At 47.5% G+C, this 23,026-nt stretch overlaps 1 protein-coding gene across 1 annotated transcript in view; it reads left to right on the forward strand.

The window, feature by feature from the left end:
• Positions 1-203: 203 nt before the first annotated feature.
• Positions 204-23,026, forward strand: part of C13H1orf198 (chromosome 13 C1orf198 homolog) — a 35,913-nt gene continuing 13,090 nt past the window's right edge. The window contains exons 1-2 of the mRNA XM_058309551.2: positions 204-680; positions 18,008-18,058. Coding sequence (XP_058165534.1) covers positions 333-680; positions 18,008-18,058 — 399 coding nt within the window. The 5' untranslated portion in view covers positions 204-332. The remainder of the gene's footprint in view (positions 681-18,007; positions 18,059-23,026) is intronic.

Below are 23,026 nucleotides of genomic sequence, written 5' to 3' on the forward strand. Positions count from 1 at the left end.
CGGCTGGGCGGGCGGCAGAGGCAGGCGGGGCGCAGGCGGAGCCGCGGGGGCGGGGCCTGGGGCGGGGCCGGGGCCAGGGGGCGGGGCGCGAGGAGGGGCGGGGCAGTGCGGGCGCGGGGCGGGGCCGGGGGCGGGGCCGTGGGGGTAGAGGGGAGGAGCGCGGGGCGCGGCGCGCGGGGCCGCAGGAGGCGCTCCGCGCGCTCCCGGCCCGCGCCCGGCCCGCGGCCCGCCTCCCTGGCGGCGGGGAGGGGCTGAGGGGGCGGGAGCGTGGCGAAGCGGCGCCGAGGGGAGGGAAGAAGAGAGGAGGCGGCCGAGAGGAAGGGTCCAGGGCCATGGCCTCCATGGCGGCGGCGATTGCGGCCTCGCGTTCGGCCGTCATGAACGGGAACCGGCCTCTGGACGACAAGGAGAGGAAGCGCTTCACGTACTTCTCGTCGCTGAGCCCCATGGCCAGGAAGATCATGCAGGACAAGGAGAAGATCCGCGAGAAGTACGGGCCCGAGTGGGAGCGGCTGCCGCCCAAGCAGCAGGACGAAATCATCGACCAGTACATGGTGGGGCCGCACCTCCAGGCCCGCCTCGCCGCGCCCCGCGCCGCGGTCCCCGCGGACCCCACGCCCGCCGGCTTCCCCGGCCTGCGCGGGCCCACCGGCCAGAAGATCGTGCACTTCGGGGACGAGGTGGGTGCTTCCTCGTCCCCGCACGCCCCGAGTCGCCCCCTGCCGGGAGGGCACCTGCGTGGGCGGGGTCGCCCCAGCCGGCCTCGGTTAAGCAGTGGCTGGAACCGAGAGAGGCGGCCGGGATGGGAGCGGGTGGGAGCGGCGTCCCGGAGCCGAGGTCCCGCGGGGGACCGGAGCGACTTCTCCCGGGGCTGAGTTTAGTGGAGAGATCAAGATTGGGGAGGGGTCTCCATGTAGATCTGCCGCTCTGGGGGCCGCACAGGGCAGTGACTTCCCCTGGAGTTGGGCAGCCCGAAGTGAAAAGAGCAAAGAATTTTAAGTCAGTAACCCTGGATGCTAATCCAGGATCTGTCACTTCGCTGGGTGCGGTGACTTACCTCTTAGAGCCTCAGTTTTTTTTTTTTTCCTGCTTAAATCGAAGGTAATTGTACTAACCCCACAGGGTTGTTGTGACAACAGAGAGAAGGTAAATGTTTAATGCAGTGCCCGCCAGAGAAGGAACTCAGTAAAAGGAGAGTTATTATATTGGTATTTATGATGAGTATTGTGGAGAAAGTGAAATTGCCAAGCTCGATAAGAAGAAAGAGGTGCCGCTGCCCAAGATTAGAAGGCGAAAGTCAACTCTCTCCGATGTTTCCCTAAGGAGCATATATTATGCTCAGTTTATGCTTTGGGGTGAGCGTTGTGGCCCCAGTTTTCCACTGAAAATGTAAGAGAGGGAAGGTTGAAGGGTGTTTAACCAGAACCTGCTTGGTGCCGTTAGAATTTGCACGGTGGCTATTTGGCCTTTCAAACTAAACTTTTGCAAGGAAGGGCAAAGTTAAAAGGAGTGAAAAGTGTAGAAATCAAATCCACACTCTGTTAAGGCTGTTAGGAGTTGCGCTTAGAGCATTCTCGCTTAGGAAGTTGTTGACTGTTGAAGTAATTCATGTTAAGAATGAAGTTTCAATCTAAATTTTAGGCTGAGGTGTGCTGAGACATTTCCCATATAATGTATGTGGTTGTAAACCCACTTTAGTGTGAGGGGAGTGTGAGAGGACAGATATATACTGCTAACCTTGCCGTGTTCTCATGGAATTAAAAGAAACTTATCCACTGGGCTTTAAACTCTGAGGCCATTACTGGGAAATGCTAGGGTGTGGTAAACTGGGGCGATGAAAATATAGGTTTTTAAATGTATTCCTAGAGCTGAAATATTTTTTGTGCAAAAATATGCATATCTACAAAGACCTGTGGATATTATTTGTGCTCAGATTTGAGTGATGAAAAAGTAGGTAGTTCCTCTTGGAAAGAGTCATGAATAAATAAATGTGAGAGGAAATAAGCTTATTAAGTACTTAGTAATGTTGGAAAATGTCTATCATTTTCCTTTAGCTTGGTGTCTGGCTAAGAATATATACATGCTATTCATAATTTAAAAGTTCATGCCATGGAGGAGCTTGATATCACCCTAAATTTTGTGATGGCTAGGGCCAAAAAAATTTTTTTTTAACTTTATATCCTTATCTGGTGCCAGACTAAGCTGCTTCTGAACTTGAAAACCCAAGGTCATTTAAAAGCGAGCAGTACTATGTGCTATGTATCTGTGTGCCCTTCCAGGAATAAACTACCCTTGTTTTTCAGAGCTGAATCTTGGCTTTGCAAAAGTGATTATGAACATGCCTCTGACCGTATCTGAGCATCTTTAGTGCAGAGGGCAGAGGAAGAGAGATGTTGAATTGCAGGAGAGGTACCTAGTGAAATTGCCAGTGGCTGCCCTGGGTTAATGGTACTCTTACCTGGACTAGGGAAGAGTCTGACTCCAGCATGGAGTTGGAGGTCTCAGTATTGCCCCCGAGAGATGGTTTGTGGGGAGTGCCAGCCCCTGGGCACAAGAGGATGATGGAGAAGGACCAGGTGGGATGGTGACTCCTGAGTAGGCAGTTAGACGGACCCAAGTAGGTGGGCCCTGATTCATTTGAAATGACCACAAACTAGATTGAGTGGGGTACTCTGTCCCTGCCCACTTGATCTGCCTTCTTCTTTTCTTCTTAATTACTAGACTTTTATTTTGTTTTGAAATACTTTCAAATTTACAGGACGGTTAAAAAATAATACAAACCCTGTACAGACAACTCCAACCTACACCTAGTCTGCAGATACCCAGATCCACCAATTTTAACATTTTGCCTCCCCCCCACCTCCCTTCCTTCTCTCCTTTCCCATCCACCCATCTATCCATTTTCTGAAGTCTTGAGTGTAGGGTGTATACTTTTTGTTCCTTGAACATTTATTACTGCCCTGTACATTTCCTAAGAACAAGGACGCTCACTTATGCAACCACAATAAGTGCAATTATCAAGCTCAGCAAATTTAACATAGATGTAAAGCTTTCATATGTCTCGATAATGTCTCCTTGAGCCTTTTCTCCTCCCTTGCTAGATCCCATTCAGAATCATGTATTGCAATTATATTGTTTCTTTAGCTCATTCTTTTTCTTTTTTTAATCGTGGGAATTTATATACAACATAAACTTTATCATCTCAATCACCCTCAAGCATACTGTTCAATGGGATTAATCACATTCACAAAATTGAGGTACCCTCACCACCTTTTTTACTAAAACTTTTCCATCTTTACAAACAGAAACCCTACACCCATTATGCATTAATTCCCCATCCTCCCTGCTTCCTGTCCCTGGCAACCTGTACTCTAATTTCTGTCTCTATGAGCTGGCATGTTCCTTGATATTTGCTTTGTAGTTACCAAGGGGCTTAAATTTAACAACTTATATTTTTAAGTGTCTCATTTGCTTTGATGCCAATTTAACTTCAGTAGTATACGCAGGGAGTGGATGTGGCTCAAGTGGTTGAGTGCCTGCTTCCCACATGGGAGGTCCCAGGTTTGGTCCCCAGTGCCTGCTAAAAACAAAACATAGCAAAACAAAACAAAAACACACCAGAAAGCAAAATGATAGGCAAAACAAATGAAAAAGCTATCTCAGGGCTGTCGATGTGGCTCAGTGGTTGAGTGCTGGCTTTGCACATAAGAGGTCCGAGGTTCAATCCCTGGCCCCAGTACCTCAAAAAAAAGTACACACAAACTATGTTCTTATACCTCTTTGTCCCCCAACCTTTATGTAGTTCTTGTCTCAAATTACAAGCTTATACACTGAGTCCAAAACCACTGATTTATCATTGCATTTTGTGCATTTGCTTTTTAGATCCCACAGGAAGTAAAAAGTGGAGTTACAAAGCAAAAATACGGTAGTACAGGCATTTGTATTTACCCATGTCATTACTCTCACTGAGGATCTTTAGTTTTCATGCAGCTTTGATCTATCATCTAGTGTCCTTTCCTTCAACCCACGGAACTCTCTTTAGTATATCTTGTAGGGATGGTGTAGTGGTGAGGAACTCCGTTGTTTATCTAAGACTGTCTTAATCTCTCCCTCATTGTCGAAAGACAGTTTTGCCAGATATAGAATTCTCGGTTGGCAATTTTTTGCTTTCAGTCATCCCACTGCCTTCCTGCCTCCATTGTTCCCAATGAGAAATCAGCACTTTTATTTAGGCTCCCTTGTATGTGATGCATTGCTTCTCTCTTTGTTGCTTTCTTCTTCTTCTTTTTTTTTTTTTTAAAGATTTTTTATTTCTTTCTCTCCCCTTCCCCCCCCTCAAGTTGTCTGCTCTCTCTGTCCATTTGCTGTGCGTTCTTCTGTGACAGCTTCTATCCTTATCAGCAGCACCAGGAATCTGTGTTTCTTTTTGTTGCATCATCTTGCTGTGTCAGGTCTCCCATGTGTGTGGCACCATTCTTGGGCAGGCTGCACTTTCTTTTGCGCTGGGCGGCTCTCCTTACGGGGTGCATTTCTTGCACATGGGGCTCCCCTACGCGGGGGACACCCCTGCATGGCAGGGCACTCCTTGCACACATCAGCACTGCGCATGGGCCAGCTCCACACGGTTCAAGGAGGCCTGGGGTTTGAACCACTGGCCTCCCATGTGGTAGGCGGATGCCCTATCCATTGGGCCAAGTCCGCTTCCTATGTGGCTTTCTGAATTCTCTGTCTTTGGCATTTGACAAGTTGAATATAATATGCTGTGGTGTGGGTCTATTTGGGTTTATCCTGTTTGGAGTTTGTTGAACATCTTGGAAGTGTATATTCATGTCTTTCATTAAATTTGAGAAGTTCCCAGCCATTATTTCTTTGACTAATCTCCCTGCCCCTTTCTCACTTTCTTCTCTTTCTGGGACTCACAATGTGTACATTGGAACATTTAATTATGTCCCTCAAGTTCCTCAGGCTCTGTTCACTTTTCATTCTTTCTTCTTTCTGCTTCTCAGATGGAATGATTTCAATTGTCTTATCTTCACGTTCACTGACTCGTTCTTCTGCTAGCTCCAATCTGTTGTTGAAGCCCTCTAGGGAATTTTAAATTTCTGTTTCTGTGGTCTTCAGCTCCATTTGGTTCCTTTTTATAATTTCCATCACTCTATTGGTATTCTCTTTGGGTTCATCTATTGTTTTCCTGATTTCCTAGCTTTTTGTCTTTTTTTTTTTAAGTTCTTTGAGCATACTTAGGACCATTTTTAAAAAGTCTTTGTTTCATATATCCCAAGTCTTATCTTCCTTATTGGTGGTGTCTAATGATTTAATCTTCTCCTTTGCTTGGGCCATTGCTTCCTGTTTCTTTATATGTGTTGTAGCTTTTTGTCGAAACCTGGACCTTTTGATGTTTTGGCATGTTAATTGGAATTTAAACTCTGAGGTATCCCTTTCTTAAGTGTGTATACGGCTAATGTTATGAGGGAGCTTTCCTTGAATGCCAGGAGCTAACAAAATTAAAAAAGAAAAGAAAAGAAAATACTTTTCTTAGTCTTTGAAGATTGAGTAGTGCAAGTGCTCTCCTTCAGGGCTTATCCATACAATGAGTTGTAGTAAAAGTAGCTCTAGGCCAAAATTTAGGGCCTTCCCTGGTCTTTTTGGCCCAGGTGCCTTGTCTGGGGCATGAGTGTGGGTTCCTAGGAATTCCTTTGCTTACATAGTTACAAATGTCCCCTCTTTCATAGGAAATAGTTTCCTCGCAGTCCTGGCCACTGCACTATATGCCCTATAATCATTAATCCCACACCCCAGGTAGCAGAAATTGGCTGCTCTCCCAAAGTGTTCTGTGGGAGAACTCTCTGAGCTGTCTTCTGTACACAGGGCAAGTTCTGGGATGGCAAGTCCCTCAGGCTACCACCAGGTAGACTGGGTCAGAGATTCATGCTCCTAGTATGTGCAGAAGGGTTACTCAGCTCCCTCCAGAATTGGGACCAGGGATCCATGCCCTGGGAGTGAGGGCTGGCTCCACGCTGAGCTGTGAGGGGCAGAGGAGGGGCCAACCAGGGTGCCAAGGGAGCCTGCCTTTTACGCAGGCTTTTTCTTGATTTGATGTTCACCCTGTTACCATAGTCCTTTAACTGTTTTCTGGAACCCTGAGAAAGATGTTTCTGCCAGTTCTTGTTCAAAGCTTCTGTGGGGGGTATGGAGAAGCTTTATCTGGGGTGGGCTAGACTTTATTTTTTAAAGCAGTTTTAGGTTTACAGAAAGTAAAGCAGATAATACAGAGTGTTCCCAGATACCACCTCTTTCCCAAACTCATCGTTTCTCCTATTGTTAACATCTTGCTTTAGTGTGGTACCTTTGTTATAATTCATGAACCAATGTCAATTCATCATTATTAACTATAGTTCGTAGTTTACACTATGGTTCACTCCTTGTGTTGTTCATGTCAATGGTTTTGAGGAATGTCTGATGTCAGGTATCCACCATTACAGCATCATACAGAATAGCTTCACTGCCCTAAAAACTACTTGTCCTCCTTCATGTAGTCACCCCAAATATCTGGCAGCCACTGATCTGGTCTCTGTATAAAACCACCATTTACTGGGAAGCAGATGTGGCCCAAGTGATTGGGCTTCTGTCTACCATATGGGAGGCCCTGGGTTCGATCCCCAGGGCCTCCTGGTAAACATGTACCCACATGGCAAGTGCAGCAAGAAGGTGATGCAACAAAAGAGAGATGCAGGGGAGAGTCAAGGCGAGATGCAACAGAAACCAGGAACTGAGGTGGTGCAAGTGACGGGGAACCTCTCTCCCACCTTGGAGGTTCCCGGGATCAAATCCTGGTGAAGCCTAGAGGAGAAAATGAGAAGAGAAGACAAAAAGAAACAGACACAGAAGATCACTCAGGGAATGGACAAGACAGCAAACCAGCAGAGTGGGGGAGAAAAGAAAAACCAAACCAAACAAAAAAACACCATTTACTGTCTCTGTATTTTAGCATTTTCCAGATTGTCCAGTTGAAATCATACATTATGTAGGTTTTTCAGACTGGCTTCTTTCACTTAGTGATATGTACTTCAAGTTCCTCCATGATTTGTGTGTGTGTGTGTAAGTGAATTAATAGCTCATTTCCTTTTATTGTTGACTTAGATCCCATTGTGTGAATGTATCTTAGATTGTTTATCCATTCACTCACTGAAGGTTATCTTTATTTCTTCTGGTTTGGGGCAATAACGAATTAAGCTGCTGTAAACATTAGTTTATAGGTTTTCAGTGGACAAAAGTTTTCAACCCATTTAGGTAAATACCTGGAGCATGAGTGCTGCATTGTATGATAAGACTGTATTTAGCTTTGTAAGAAGCTACCAGACTGTCTCCCACAGTGGCTGCACCATCTTGCATTCCCACCAGCAATGAATGAGAGTTCCTGTTGCCCCACATCCTCACCAGCGTTTGGCAACTCATTGGAGTTTAGCCATTCGAATAGGTGTGTAGTGGTTGATCCATCTTCCAATTCAGTCCCAGGGGCCTCCTGCCGTGGCTGCCGGGGGGGGGGGGGGGGGGGTGACCAGCTGACCCACGCCAGCATCCACAGACCGACCTATGCAGATCCCAGGTGCACCGCCGCTCCTGCACTTAGCCGGATGTCTGACCTTAGAAGATCAATGGGTGGTCCTGGTTAATGCTTAGTGAAAGGCCACCAGGGAATACTGGATTCTTAAAGGGCTAGTGGAGAAAGAGCCTGGACTTTGTAGTCAGTCTTGGATTTGAATTTTAACACCATCACTTCCTGGCCTTTTGGCTATGGTCATTTACCAACCTCTCTGAGCTTGTGTTTTCTCACCTGTACAGTGGCAATAACATGGACAGTATGGTAGGAGAGAGAACATCTGTGGACCATGAAAGTGGTTGCTGCTGCTGTATTAGCTGGTCTCCCCATTTGTACTGGGGAAAATCATTGACTATTGTGAAATAAATTGGCTCCTGCTGTTCCTAACCCTGGAACTGGCCAAGTAGAGTTGCCCGTGTGAGGAGCAGCTCTGTGTAAATGGGCCCTGATGTGTCTTGGAGCACACATTTAAAACCATCGTTTGCTCTGGCCACAGCTCTGGCTGTGATTTGGCCTGATCAGCAATCACATGGGCCTCAGCTTGTGCCTGTTTCAGCTACCCTGACAGATGACTGCCTGTTTCTTTGAATACCCTCCTGTCCCCATCCACAGTAGTTAGCATTTTTGTTTTCCACATAGCAGTATTTTGTCAGACTATGCAAACATAGTCTCCATATGTGGTGCCTGTTCAACTAGTCATTTTTGTGTATTGCAGGAATAAGCAAATAGGAACTCAAATTATATGATGATAATCATAGATCTAGGCAGTCAGGGGCTAAGTTCACACACCAGAATACTTTGTGTTGTGATACCACTCTGTCTGGACAGGTGCCGCAATTTGCTGAGTGGTTTTTATGTTTGCTTGCTTTTTTACTTATTTACTTTTTTAGGAGGCACTGGGGAGCGAACCTGGGCCCTTGTACATGGGAAGCGGGCACTCAACCACTGAGCTACAACAGCTTGAGTGTTTGTGTTTTTTTTTAAGATTTAAAAAATTTTTTTATCCCCCGCCAACCTTATTGCTATTTGCGCTTGCTGTGTGCTCTCTGTGTCTGCTCGTCTTCTTTGTAGGAGGCACTGGAAACCAAACCTGGGATCTCATGTGGGAGGGAGGCGCCCAATTGCTTGAGCCACATCTACTCCCTGCTTGTTGTGTCTCTCGTTGTGTCTCATTGTGTCTCTTCATTGTGTCTCTTCATTGGGTCTTCTGGTTGTGTCATCTGGTTGCACCAGCTTGCTGTCTTGCTTTTCTTTAGGAGGCACCAGAAACTGAACCTGGGCCCTCTCCTGTGGTAAGTGGGAGCCCAACTGCTTGAGCCACATCTGCTTCCCTGAGTGTTTGTTTTTAATCTAGCTCTCTGTGAAGTAGGAAGTCTCAGTCCTGGGCCTAGATCCATCCTTGCCTTGAGGAGCAGTGTGGTCCTCTGCAGAGAAGTGATCGGCTGCCTTTGATCGTTTAAGCTGGTTGTTTTTTTTTTTGTTGTTGTTGTTGTTTGTTTGTTTTTGCTTCTTCTTTGGGAATCAATTTATCAAATATCTACAAAGGCTCATTTTATTGAGAATGTGGGCATTCTAGCTTGAGGGTGCTTGCCCTCCTCTAATTGTCACTAGCCCCACTAAAACTTGTCCTGTGTGACCATAGGATCTCAGTGAAAAAGGCCATAAACACAGCTTCAGCACAAGCCACCAGTCCCTCTTTCAACCAGTTTTGCCTCCCCCAGTCTCCTCCTGTAGAGAGATGCTGGAGCTGCTGCCGTGAGGTTTGTTTATCTCGCAGCAAAAGAAGAGACGCTCTTGGGGTCCGAAGGCCTGGATTCCAGTTTGGGTCTTGCCAGCTGCAAGTCGTGTCACCTCTTAAGGCTTGGTTATCCCATCTGTGACATGAAGGGGTTGGCCCAAATGGCCCACAAGGCTTGTTTCAGATGTGCAGTGCTGGCTTTGAGCAGACAAGAGACATTAGAAAGTTACGCCTGTATGTTGCTTTTGAAAGTTTCAAACAATGCGGAAGAAGCATTGTGAAAGAGTGACAAGTATCTTTCTGGAACTTTCCTGGGCCTATTCAAACTTTAAATATTTGTTACATTTGAGTTTGGTTGAATGTGTGGCTTTGCGATGTGGGACTCTGAGACACGATCTCTCCCACCCCCTTCCACTTTTAATAGTGTGACCTTTTTTCCAGACTTTGGTGGACAGTTAGGAGCTGCTTTTTTCAGTGTTGGACTTTTTTTTTCATTTTTTAAAATAAAGAATGTGGAATGTGTGATCATGACTCTCTCCTCCTGTCTGGCAGATAATGGTTTTTTTTCCAGAAAGGCGGTGGCTGCTGCTTTCCATTGCCCTCCCCTGGGCTTCTGCGCACCAGCGCTGGGTGGGAGTTGAGATGGGGGACGGGATTTTGCTCCCAAATCCAGATCCCAAAAGCTGGGAGGAGGAGCCGGGGAGGGGCCCTCCCGCCAGGCTTTCCCTTGCAGTGTGGATGATTTCCGCCCTGAGCCGCGCCTGGCTGCCGCCCGGCCGACTGAGGGTCCCAGGAAAGAAGGCGTTACACAGGTGAGGCCCGCCTGGCTCAGGGGCCCCGGTGTGCTTCAGACTCCTTTGCCTGCTGGCTCTTGTGGGAGGAGTGGCCCAGGACTGCCAGGCACTGTCCTTGCAAACACATGAGATGATTTGTTCGCCATTCTGCCAGGGAGGGAGGGGCAGAGCTGGGAAGCACGTTGGCAGTCATCTTTTAATTGACAGGAGTCACTCTGGCACTCAGCAAGAGGTGTCCGTAGTACTGGAAATAAATAACCGCATGCCCAGAAGCATGGTGGGTTGGGTTCCAGACCATCACAGTAAAGCAAATATCGCAATAAAGGGAGTTACAAGAATTTTTTGATTTCCCAGTGCCTGTAAAAGTTACGATGACACTATACTGTAATCTATTAAGTGCACAATAAGCATTTTATCTTTAAAAAACAATGTACATGTGATCTATATATCTTTTAAAAAATAAATAAGAAATATATTTAAAATACCCCAAACCAAACAAACAAAAAAACCAATGTGCATATTTTAATTAAAATGTGACACAGAGCCTTAAAGCGAGCATATGCTGTTGGAGAAATGGCGCCAGTAGACTTGCCTGATGCCGGAGTGCCACTAACCTTTGGGTTGTAAATAACTTAGTATCTGCGAAGCTCAATAAAATGAGGTATGCCTGTATGGATTTCTCAACAAAGTAAATAAGGCCAGACCTTTCTGCTTAGATTTCCTGCCCGCTTGTCAGCCCGTTTCCTAAGAAGTGGCTTCCACTCTTCCCCTCCCCTGTGCCTGCTCTGGTGCCGAGGGTTGGTTTCCGCTAACCCGTGGAGGCCTGAGGTTCTGAATTTGGAATTGGCCGAACAGTTAAGTCATAACTGCTCGTCTCGTCTGCCGTCGGAATTGCAGTTTGGTCTTTCCAGTTATGGAAACCCCCTTGCCTGAGAGCAGTTAAATATATCACAAGTCAAAGGGAAAAGCACTGCTTCCATAAATATATAAACTGTAGACTCCTAAGACTAAGCAGCTGGCATAACAGCATATTTTCATTCTTTTTCCTTCCTCCCCCTTTTAGTATGGAAATATGAATATGGCAGAAGCACTCTTTAATTGGGGAATGGAGCCGTGGCTGGGAGGCTAGTTCCATAGCATTTCCATGGCGGTGCGAAATGGCTGGGGCGTAAGCCTTGAAGTTGAGCCACAGGAAGGGCTGGCTACTTGATTTTCAAGGTACAGACCAAAGCTAAACAGATCGGCAGGAACAACGAGCTCCACCATGGATGGGCCCAGATTCCAGGGATGTCATTCCAGGGATGACACCGTTTTCAGTACAGGGGACTTCCTGTCCCCTTTCCGCATCCCACTCTGGGCCTTATTTCTCAGTTTAAATTTCCTTACCTGCAAGCCAAGATGGCCATGGCCTACCAACCAGAAACTTCCCTAAGTCAAGTGCTTCAGGAGGACGGGGACAATTCAGGATGCCATTGAACACCCTGCAGCACTGCAGGATCCTGAACTTGCTTCTGAATCTCAAGAAATTTTAAATTTCTGAGGAGTGTTGTATTCTAAGTTTTAGTAGTTCGGCAGTCCAGGTATGAGGTGGTGCGTAACAAAACGTACACCCATGTTCTAACTCTACCAGCTAAGGTGTGTTCTGTTTAGAGAAACATAGTTTTGGTGACTGTGAAATGCTGTTACTCAAAGGGCAGTTCCAGTAGTTCTGTGCATGATCTTTGAAAGCTGGGAAGGACAAGAGGAACCTTGAAACGTGCTGCTCATGATGCTGAGTCTTGTGACATTTTAGGAGCTGTTGGTTTGCTCTGGTGGGCTACACTAAAGCATGGAGCCATAGTTTTCCTGCTCCAAAGTGTGGCTGGTGAAAGAGTAGATCCAGAAAACTTGGGGTCACCCCTCAGGAGTGGAACCTGCAGCTGCGTGGGTTTCGGAGGGGTTTTTGGTTTGGGGGTGCTGAGAGTCCACCTAGAGTAATGAATGAGGGCATCTCTGCTATGGTGTGGCCTTACACAGAGCTGGGCAGACAGACAGAGCCCTGGCGCCCCAGAGAGGAGCCGGGGTGCGAGGAGGGGGCCAGGCATCCTCTGCAGGGTTGATCTGCCTTGAAATGGCTACATTAGAATTGGCTAGGTTCTTGGGTTTTTTTTTAAATTAGGTCGGGGTGGGACCCTAAGATTCTGCATATTAAACAGCCAAACTGGGCTTGAGGCTCCTTGAAGTCTCTCGGTCCTTGACTTTGAGTCCGGGCATCTGTAACCAGCTCCAAGGTAAACCCGGGATAATCACCTTAAGGGAGAAGGAGCTTCCACTGGGCACAACTGACAGGCACAGAGGGTGCTTGTGGGGAGCCTGAGGTTTTCAGGGTGAGGTTGCAGAGAGCCTTTAGCCGCAGAGATGCTTGAATTTTAGGACAGACTTGTCAAGTGCTGCAAGGGTCTTGGAACGTTACAGGTAAGGTGCTGCTCCTTGTCTTGAGGCTGCTGGGTGGCCTGGCCTTGTGCAGTTGGTCTTCAGAAACCACTTCTGAAAGGCGCTTGTGCCTGGCCCCTGGAAAGGGGCCTGCTGGTGGAGAGCCTGATGGGACATCCACTCGGACAGTGCTGGCCATTAGGTGGCATCCATAGCAATAGAATTATTGGCCCTAAAACTATGAAAGAAAGTTAGAAAATGATAAGTGTTCCATGGTCTATAATCAACTTCATTAATAGGACACTTTAATATTTATAAAATGCCACCATATTTGAAATGCATTTGAAGACTTTTTCTCATTTTAGAAGGATTTTGGAAATTGGGACACTTTTTAAAAAATAGACTGCTCTTTAGAACAGTTGTAGGATTACAGAAAAATTGTGGACAAAGTCCAGAGAGTTTCTGTATACTCCCCTCCAGTTCCTTTCCCTGTCAGGTTTTTCCTATTTTCAGCGTCTGTGTGGTACATTTGCTACAGTTGATGAACCAATATTGATATATTACTGTGAGCTAAAGTCCCTAGTTGACATTAGGGTTCTCTCTGCACTGTGCAGCTCCATCTGTTTTAACAGATGCATAATGTCCCCTATCCATCATTACAGTATCAGACGGAATAATTTCACTGCGCTAAAAGTACCCTGCACCCGCCTCTTCGTCGTTCTCCTCTCCCTCTGAACCCCTGGCAACCGCTGTCTCTAGAAGAGCCACCATTCTTTTTACAGAGAGATCATAACCCAGGCGGTGGTGTGCTGGAGGCGGGTGGGGGAGCCCACCCTGATTTGTAGCATTTGCTGATTTCCACGGAGTAAATGCTCCACCATGGTCTGTTCTAAGCTACCCAACAGCGCGATCCACCCAACACAGAAGCAGAGGAGCTGCGCCAAGAGCGCCAGTAGGTGCTATTGCCGCCATCCTGACGCAGCCCGTGTAGCTGACCTGCAGACAGCAGAGTGGCGAAATGTCCTAAAATAATTAGAAAATGATGAGTTTTGCATGTTGATTATCTTTGTTTTTAATATAGTTTAGTTGTAACTCTATATAATTGACTTTTTAATAGGGTTATATAATCGAATTTTTAATAATGGCTGTATTTAATAACAGGCTCGAAAAATTCCCGCACACTTAATAAACAGTTCTTGTGAGTTGGTCCAGGCCTGTTCCAGCCAGTGGGTGCAGCCTCCAAGGGGTCCACGGGGAGCCCCAAACGCTCTGGCTTCCATTCTTTACCAAGTGTGAACGTGTGCTCAGCTACTTCAGGCAGAGAATATAGGTTCCGAGTTTTAAAAAAATAACCATGTTGGATGAGCATTCCTCTCAGATAAGACAGCCATTCATCTCTCAGATCAGCTGGAGGCCTCTGGCACTTTAGAGGAAAAGGTGCTTTTCTGTGCCCATCCACCCACCCCAGCGTGCTCACTGCTCCAGGGCCACGGCCGAGCCTCGCCCTTGCTCTGGCTGCCGCCAAGTACCAGGTGCCCTGTGTGTCGGCGGCAGCCGGCGGAGTCCCCTCTGCGTTTTGATTTTCCCCTTGGGAAGTGGTGACCCATGGCATCTTCCTGTGGCATTCTCCAGAGAAAGAATAGTCTCCGGAGAAGCTCGGTGTCATCTGGTTTCTCTTAGGAAGAGGAATTTGACTGCGAGGACAACTTTGAGCCAGAGGGAAACCCGTTCTGTATGGTTCTGTGGGTTAGCGGGGCTTAGGTGGTTTGAGGTCTTGGGATGAGCCTGCCAGGTGACCCTCCGGAAAGCCAGAGGGCGCGGGTGATGTGTCACGTGGGCCTGGCTGCACTCAGGGACACGCGTCCTTTGCCGCTCTGTGCCGTTGGGCATCCGCAGCCCGGGGCCTGCTCTGGCTGCCAGCGCTTCTTGCGGCTGGAACGTGCAGCCTGCAGCTGACAGCAGCATGTTCGTCACATTTCTGTTTGGCATGTTTGTTTTTGTTAAGCATTTAATTATTTTTTATGAGCTCAGAATTGCCGAAATTCAAGGAATCTGCCCCTTGACTTATTTTCCTGCTGGAGCAAACAAAAGACCATTGACTTGACACCAAACCGGGGAGGAATCAGTGTGACCCTCTCTCAGTGGGTGACTCCCTCGGAATTTCGGCTCACGCGGGGCAGGGGCCAGTCATTGGAGATGCAGGGCTTTTACCAAGCTCTGGGCTAAATCTTTGTTCTTCGGAGCTTTGTGCCCACTTCATGGTCCGAAGCCAAAAGCCTTACTTTACTCTTTACAGATCCCAAAGGGACTCAAATTACATAATGAATATTTAGAAGTTAGATCATATTTTCATGAAAGGGACATCCAGCCACAGTGTGCCTGGCCCTGCTTTCTGCCTTTCCCACCACGTTTGCGTGTCCTTCATGTGGTGGGCCGTGGAATTTCCCCCTTCTGAATAAGGAAGCAACTTTACCTTTTTTCACAGCTCCAAATCTAGAGTAAATGACATTTGTATTCTATCAGCCTCCTTTATTTTTTTCCATCTCAAAAAAAAAAAAAAAGTCCTTCTTGTTTTATTACGAGTAAGAGGAATTTAAAGGGCTCTGAGATCATAGACTCAGACCCTGCGGACTCTGGGGACATTTAGCACAACTGCATTGCCCAGCCCAAACACAGGCGCCTCGAGACGCCGACCCAGGAACCACCCAGGGGCTGGCGGGGGGCCTTCCTCCTCTACGGGAAAGTTCTGGTCCAAGCCCGGTTAACTCACGTTCCTCTAGGAAGCCCATTTCTGATTTTGGAGGAACAAAAAGTTTGTAAGGAAACACCTTGGATGTAAGTGAAATTCCAGATAGGAAGGTGGCAGCTCATGCTCCCTCTCACTTATAAAAGTTTTATCTGACAACCGTGAACGATAGGAGACGATGCAGACCCCTTCAGAAGTCAGGACTTTAATCAAATCAAATTGAATGAAAATTAATCTGACGTTTTAAAGATGAGGATAATCCCACTGTGCACATGGTACTTAGTTGTTTTACTCAGCACACGGTTCTCAAAAATTCATGGTGGATACAACTATTTTTATGCAGCTCAACCCAGTTTCTGGTGTTTTTTTTCTTTTTTTTTTTTAAAGATTTGTTTATTTATTTATTTCTCTCCCCTTTCTCCCCACCTCCACCCCGGTTGTCTGTTCTCTGTGTCTATTTGCTGTGTCTTCTTTGTCCGCTTCTGTTATTGTCAGCAGCAGGGAATCTGTTTCTTTTTGTTCCATCATCTTGTTGTGTCAGCTCTCCGTGTGAGCAGCACCATTCCTGGGCAGGCTGCACTTTCTTTCACCCTGGGTGGCTCTCCTTATGGGGCACAATCCTTGCGTGTGGGGTTCCCCTATGCGGGGGACACCCCTGCGTGGCACGGCACCCCTTGCGCACATCAGCACTGTGCATGGGCCGCTCCACACAGGTCAAGGAGGCCTGGAGTTTGAACCACAGACCTCCCATGTGGTAGGTGGACGCCCCATCCATTGGGCCAAGTCCACTTCCCAGTTTCTGGTGTTTTAAATTTTTTCTCCTTTGTAGTTCTCAGTATTTACAACTGGCACCTTTGTGAGTGTTCTTTTTCCTGATATAAATGTACTTAGTCATTTTATGTGTACACTTAAGGAAAAATAAAAGCCTGAACCCTGACCTGCCAATAGCTTCTTTCCTGGGTCTGCCGTTTTCTTGACTCCTCAGATTCTGTGAAGCATTTGAACCACAGCTCTACCAAGTCCCCAGGGAGGCAGGGGGCAAAGCAGAATCTCTGCACCCTGTGCATGGCAGGCTCAACCTCCTGGAGCCGAGAGGTGGGAGGGCGACACAGGCGAGAGGTGGAGAAAGGGCAGCCCCACGGAGCCTGAACGCTGCCTCCGCACGTTGGTGTGTCTCGGGTGTGGGAGGTTGGGAAAGAAGCATCTGGGCTCGTGCAGAGTCATTTATGCACTAGTTATTGAGCGTCTGCTGTGATCCGACACTTCCAGGCACTGGGGAGACAGTCGTGAAGAAACAAGGCCCCGCTCAGGTGGACTTTACCAGCTAGAGTTGCCTAGGAACTTGGGTTGTGCTGGGGGGTCATCACCCAGTGCCCTTCCTCTCCCCAGCTCCTTGGGAAAGGGCCTTTACTATCAAGACCCTGAAATACCTTCATTCTTGGAGGTCAAAGACTGACTGCCCACGCATCACTCACTTAGGAGGGGTCTGCAGAAAGAATGCAGAGGGGGCCAGAAAGCATGCAGAGAAGGCATGCTCCCCACTGTTGGCCCCAGGTCCTTTCCCCCAGGCTCTGGTTCTTTCAAGCTGGGGGTGGAGTTGGGCGCAGGAGCTCAAGAAAGTAGGTCTGTCTGTAGAACCAGTTTGTCTTCTGGGGGAGGAAGAACCAGATGACCTAACTCTGGGGCCAGGGAACTCTGGATGGGAAAAAGACCGAATCTACCTGGGAGACATCCATTACCTGGGGATTGTGTGTATGTGTGTGGGGGGAAGGCATGGGCGGCATAATCTTATCATCAGCCTCAATTTTAAATGTCTTATCCCATTTTTACTCCGTGTCATACACCGTGTCCCAATGTTTGGTTCAGGGAATATCCCCAATAGGAGCTGAGCACAAATGAAATAGTAGCTAGCACAGGAGTAATGCTAGGGGTGAGTGGTGGGATGGGGTTACCCAAGGAAAGGCGATTTCCCCAAGTCATTCCTTCAACAGGAATGGAACATTCTGGACCCCAGATGAATCTCGCAGTGATTACTCTGAAGGGCACTTTCTCTCATGTTCTGCTTGGTAGGGTGGAAAGTGATTTCTGAGTTCCCATATAATTAGGCCCTTGCATTAAATTGTCGTTTTCTTCACTGACTTGGTGGGTGGGCACCTTCCAGATCTCTGGTGTGCGTATGGGTGAAGGAGGGGGCTCAGGGGTATTGGTGTTGATTGTGCAGATTAGTGCACAGACTTCTTTTCATAGGTTACCTCATTTAGTCCTCACAGCGACCTTGCAGGGAAAGGAGCCCCCTTTTACAGATCAGGAGCTGCTGAGCAGTTAAGTCCTCTTCCCATAGTCACATGGTCAAGCGCTGGGAGAACCAAGACTTGAGCCCATGTTGCGTAGACTGTCAGGCCCTATCCTTTCTCTCTTCACTTCCCCATTTCATCGAGTCCTTTGTGGGGCCTAGCAGGCCTTCAGTAAGTGTCTATTTGGTGGGGAAAGGGAGGGAGTACCTGGCCACCTGAAATGGATGTGCAGCCTCCGACAGGCGAGGGTGGAACTAGACTTCAGAGGTCAGCCTGTCCTACTCAGACCATCCAAAAGCAGGTTCGTGTAGAGCCAGGAGCTGGGCTTGCTCCTGTTTTGGCTTCCCCATGGCTTTGGGTGAGTGTTTGCACGTGGTATGTTTGGGTTTGGATTTTAGATTTATTCTTGAACTTTTATTTCAGGACATAACTTGGCAAGATGAGCACTCTGCCCCTTTCTCCTGGGAAACAAGGGTAAGTTGGATTAAATTTAGAATTATTTTTACTTTTAAAAAGAACTGAGTGATTATGTATATATTTGTATTTAGCATTTGATGAACTTGGAAGGCTGCAGTTATTAATAACATGCCCCTTGTCGGTGGAGAAGGAAAGAAGGAGGAGAGAGAATTGTCACGAGTTAGGAAACCAGCGTGTGTGTGGTTTTGTGGTGGAATGTACAGGAGTCACTAGGACTGTCGGCCTGGCTCCAGTGATGCCCACTGACTGGGTTTCTTATCTGTGCTGGGAAAGTGGGGTCAGCCTGCCAGGCACCCCTTCTCAGCTCATTCCTCCACCCTGTTTCAGAGTCTTAGTTGCTCAATAATACAAAACTTTGTGGGAATTATGAGTATAATCCAGTGACTTCAACTGTTTGAGTCTCTCTGTTCTCACAATCATTCATTCATTCATTCAATTATTATTATTATTATTAGTTGCTTAAAAGCATCAAGTTTGACTGATTATAATTTATTTCCTTATCTCCCCAATGGTCACAGGAGAATTGCATTAATAATGAATGAAATGACAAAAAGACTTGTGTCCATAACCCTAGGAAAAGAAATAAAAGACCAAGATTTTCTGAAGACTGGAAGAATCCATTCTACGTATTGAAGGGTTCTTTCCCCAGTGGGGGTGATGAATTTGACCGTGTGCCTAGAATAAGGCTTAGACTGGGCATCAGGTCAGGGTTTTCACGCCTTGCTACTCGGTTTGCTTCCTGGATTTTCACTTGGCCCGCACGGCTGCTGACTGGAGCCCCTCATCCCAGCAGGGTCAGCTGGAGAGGGCAGGATGCTGGCCATCCAGCGAGCTGTGAAGAGATGGGTCAGGGCTGGGGGAAGCAATGAGGGGGTGGCACGGGCCCCTGAGGGGCTATCACATGAGCTACGCCTTACAATGAATATTTCACAAGGGTTCCAATGGACAAGGACAGCTAGACTGTTTGTTGTATAAAGGCGGCAGGTAAAAAATGATTGCAGGTGGCCCTAAGAGAGGGGAGCTGGCCTCAGGACATGGAAGCATACTGAAAGTTGAGCTTATTCTTATGTTAGCACCAAGAGGGGGTTTTAAAAGCACATGGCATTCATTCAGATGAACGTGCTCGTTTGGCAGGCACAGATTCCCTTTGCCTTCAGTGCATCATTACGTTGTCTCCTAAACATCCTAAAAATAAAGACAAACATCTGCATCCCATATGTCTGATTTTTAGTTTCCATTGCAGGTGAATAACCTAGGTCTGTACAGAGGGCTGGCGAGTGAAAGTGGTCTGACTGGAAGCTGGGGTCTCCTTAGGGGTTCTGGACACTTGGTGAAGGGGTGCTTGAGGTTGGGGGATGGGGCGGGAGGGAGCAAAGGTTATTAAAGAGCAGCGTGGAATTACAATAGCTTCTGTATCCGACAGCAAATCCTGGGTCTCTGGTGACACTGCAGAGGAAATGGTAGGTGGATCGACAGCCCGTCATTACACTGGGATTCAGCTGGGATCCTCAGTAGTTCTAAGTGGGTTCTCAGTGTGGGTATTTGTGAGAAGCACTAATCCTCTAGATGGTGTCTAGAGGTGATCTGTAGTTACTCTGCATATTAGACAATAACAGTGCCATGGTCCCGAAAGCATAGATTGCCCTGTGCTGGGCCCTAGGTTGATGATTCCATAGTGAGGAGGGCACAGAGAAGTCAGAGTTAAAGTGCCCCGAAGACCGGAGCCCATTGTGGGCCTCAGGAGAATTTCTGGTCTCTTAAGAACTTGCCTTGTTAAATGTACCTGATTCAGCTAGTGGTGTGATAGGACTTTACATCTATTATTAACTTGCTGCAAATGACATTCTGGGATAAGGATGGTGCCGTGTGGGGGGTGGTGGCCGAGATAAATGCTGGGGCCAGCATGGCAAACTGTTCCTGGCAAAGTGCTCAGTCTTTTGACTGGAGCACAAGTAGAGCTAATGTCAGCCCACTTGGATCGTGCTTGTGCTAATGTTAATTGTCCACTGATACCAGCAGGGCTGCTTAGGAAGGCATATAAATTGAGAAACCTAGCTCGAATCAACTCCCTATGTATTATCACTGGCACACCGTTCGAGAACAAGTGTAGTCTTGGTCTGGGGCTTAGACTTCTCAGTGCAATCTCATGCTTCCTTTCCAGTGTGAGAGCCAGTTCTTTTTAGGAACTGCGGGGGGCTTACTTTGCCTCCTGACCTTTCGGTGCTTTCTCGCACGGTCCGACTTCCTTTAGTTCCTGCTAGAACCTCTGCAGAGGCCCCTAGAGAGCACTAGAGAGAGCAAAGCAGCTTATCCGTTCACCCTCTTCACTAGTCAGTGTCGAGGTTTAAAAAGCCCCCACTCCCTCTTATCTGCTTCTACCTTAACCTTGGAGTGTCTTGCCTCCCTGCTTTGAGGCACTTTATCACACTCTAACTTCTACCAAAAAGTCCTTAGGACTTAAATATTCATAAGAACCTTGGTGGAGAGCTGCAAACAGGAGGTGGCTGTAGCGAGGGCGGGATGGCGCTGATCTTAATTGCAGGATGAGTGGCAGACCTCGTTCCTCTGCTCTCTCTTGTGCCACCTTCCTCACTCTCTCAGTTCTGTCTCCCTCTCTTGTTTGTGAGTAATAAACTTTATTTTTAGAGAAGTTTTAGATTTACAGAAAAATTATACCAATAGTGTATGGAATTCCCATGTACCCCCTCCCCCCACACCCACACACATCGTGTCCCCTACTATTAACATCTTACATTGGTGTGGTACATTTGTTATAGTCATTGGACCAATATTGAAGCATCGCTATTTACCAAAGTCTGTAGTTCACATTATGGTTTACACTTCGTGCTCTACAGTTTTATAGGCCTTGACAAATGTATCACATCATGTGTCCATCATTGCAGTATCATATACAACAGTTTCACTGCCCTAAAAGTGCCCTGTGTTTACCTATTCATCCCATCCCCTACCTTCTGCACCCCTGGCAACTACTATCTTTATATCAATATTACAAGTTACCCCGTTAACATGCAATAATAACTATGATAACAATAAATCTGCTTTGGTCTGAGGTTAACTCCTCCCTTATGTTTGTTTATTCCTCATTCTTGAGGGATTTGGGGTGTTGTCCGCTCTGGCTGCTTCAGGCTGAGAGGAGACTTAGATGTTACGGGGCAGATGGAAGGAACTGTTTTATTTGCGGTTGTAGATACTCTGTATTTTTTGGCATGGGGCTTGTCCATCCTCATTGTTTTGTTTGTTGCCCTGTGCAGGCCCAAAGAACTGGAGAGTAGAGTTGGCTGCAACTCAACTGGCCAATGATAGCAGTTTTCTCCCGATGCAGAACTACCCCAAAACTTAGTGGCTTAAAGCAGCCAGTTTCGTTTCTGTGATCATCATTTTGTGACTCAGCGATCTGGGCAGGGCTCAGCAGGCTGTTCTTCTATTGGCCTTGACTAGGATCCCTCATGGGACTGCCCTTGGCCGGCCAATTGATGGGAGCTGATTGCTCTAAGATAACCTTATGCAAATGTCTGGTTGGTGCTGGCTGTCAGCTGGGCCTCAGGTCTCCCACAGGCCAGCCTGGGCTTCTCCACGTAGGGGTGGCAGGGTACCAAGGGGGTGTGAGGGGAAGCCTGCAAGACCTCTTAGTGCTTAAGCTCAGAAATCACTTAGTGTTGCTTCCACTTTGTTCTGCTGGTCAAGTCAAGGTATAAGGCTAGCTCGCATTCACTCCTCTCAATGGAAGGAGTTGTGAAGTATCTGTAGTCGCTCCATAGGTAATTTCATTTGATGGTTTATCCATCATCCATCATTGAGTTTTCAAAACTCAGTGGACATTTATTGCACACCTACTTTATGACAGACCCTATGTTGCAGATCAGAGATGAATAGACACTGTTTCTACTCCCAAAAAGAAAAAAAAATTAGCCCACTGAGGAGATAGAAACATTTGACAAAACTCACTCAGGAGAAAGCTATAGCTATACAACCATTCCTTCAATCATATTTTCCCATTCATTTAAAAATTATTATTTTAACAAATATTTATTCAGTTCAGCAGAATGCCAACTAAGTACCCAGCTCTTTTTCAGCTCTGACTTCTTAGCTCCCTGACAGTTAGATCAACAGATAGTAAACCCAACCCAAGGACATGACTATTGGAGGCAGAGCTAAGAATCCCAGGGATTTTTACTTTCTTGCCCCCTGGCTGCACCTCTGTATGAGCCTTTTTTTGGCCAGCCCATGGCAACTCTACCTATACAGAATGACCTAGTGCTGTGCTTGGGACCTAAGGCTGCTGCCCCAGTCAAACCAGCTTTGGTTAGGAGAGACCTCTGATAAGGTCAGCAGATGTAGAAGTGGTCTCAAGTGTAACAGCTATGTACACCAGTTCTTCAAATCCTGCTAAAATTTTCAGCTCATTTCTTCCTACCTCAGTTTCTCTGACTCCAGCCAGGGTAGGGGAGATGGTGGTGGTAGAGGTTGTAGAGCTGGTGGTGGTAGAAGCATTAGAGGTGGTGGTGGTGGTGGAGGTGGTGGAGGTGGTGGAGGTGGTGGTGGTGGTAGAGGTGGTGGAGGTGGTGGAAGTGGTGGTGGTAGAGGTGGTGGTAGAGGTGGTAGAGGTGGTGGTGGTGGTAGAGGTGGTGGATGTGGTGGAGGTGGTGGTGGTAGAGGTGGTGGTGGAGGTGGTGGAGGTGGTGGATGTGGTGGAGGTGGTGGTGGTAGAGGTGGTGGAGGTGGTGGAGATGGTGGTGGTGGAGGTGGTGGAGGTGGTGGAGGTGGTGGTAGAAGTAGTGGAGGTGGTGGAGATGGTGGTGGTGGAGGTGGTGGAGGTGGTGGAGGTGGTGGTAGAGGTGGTGGAGGTGGTGGTAGAGTTGGTGGAGGTGGCGGAGGTGGTGGTAGAGTTGGTGGAGGTGGCGGAGGTGGTGGTAGAGGTGGTGGAGGTGGCGGAGGTGGCGCAGG

Source organism: Dasypus novemcinctus, chromosome 13, assembly GCF_030445035.2.
Source record: "Dasypus novemcinctus isolate mDasNov1 chromosome 13, mDasNov1.1.hap2, whole genome shotgun sequence".
Lineage (NCBI taxonomy): Eukaryota > Metazoa > Chordata > Mammalia > Cingulata > Dasypodidae > Dasypus > Dasypus novemcinctus.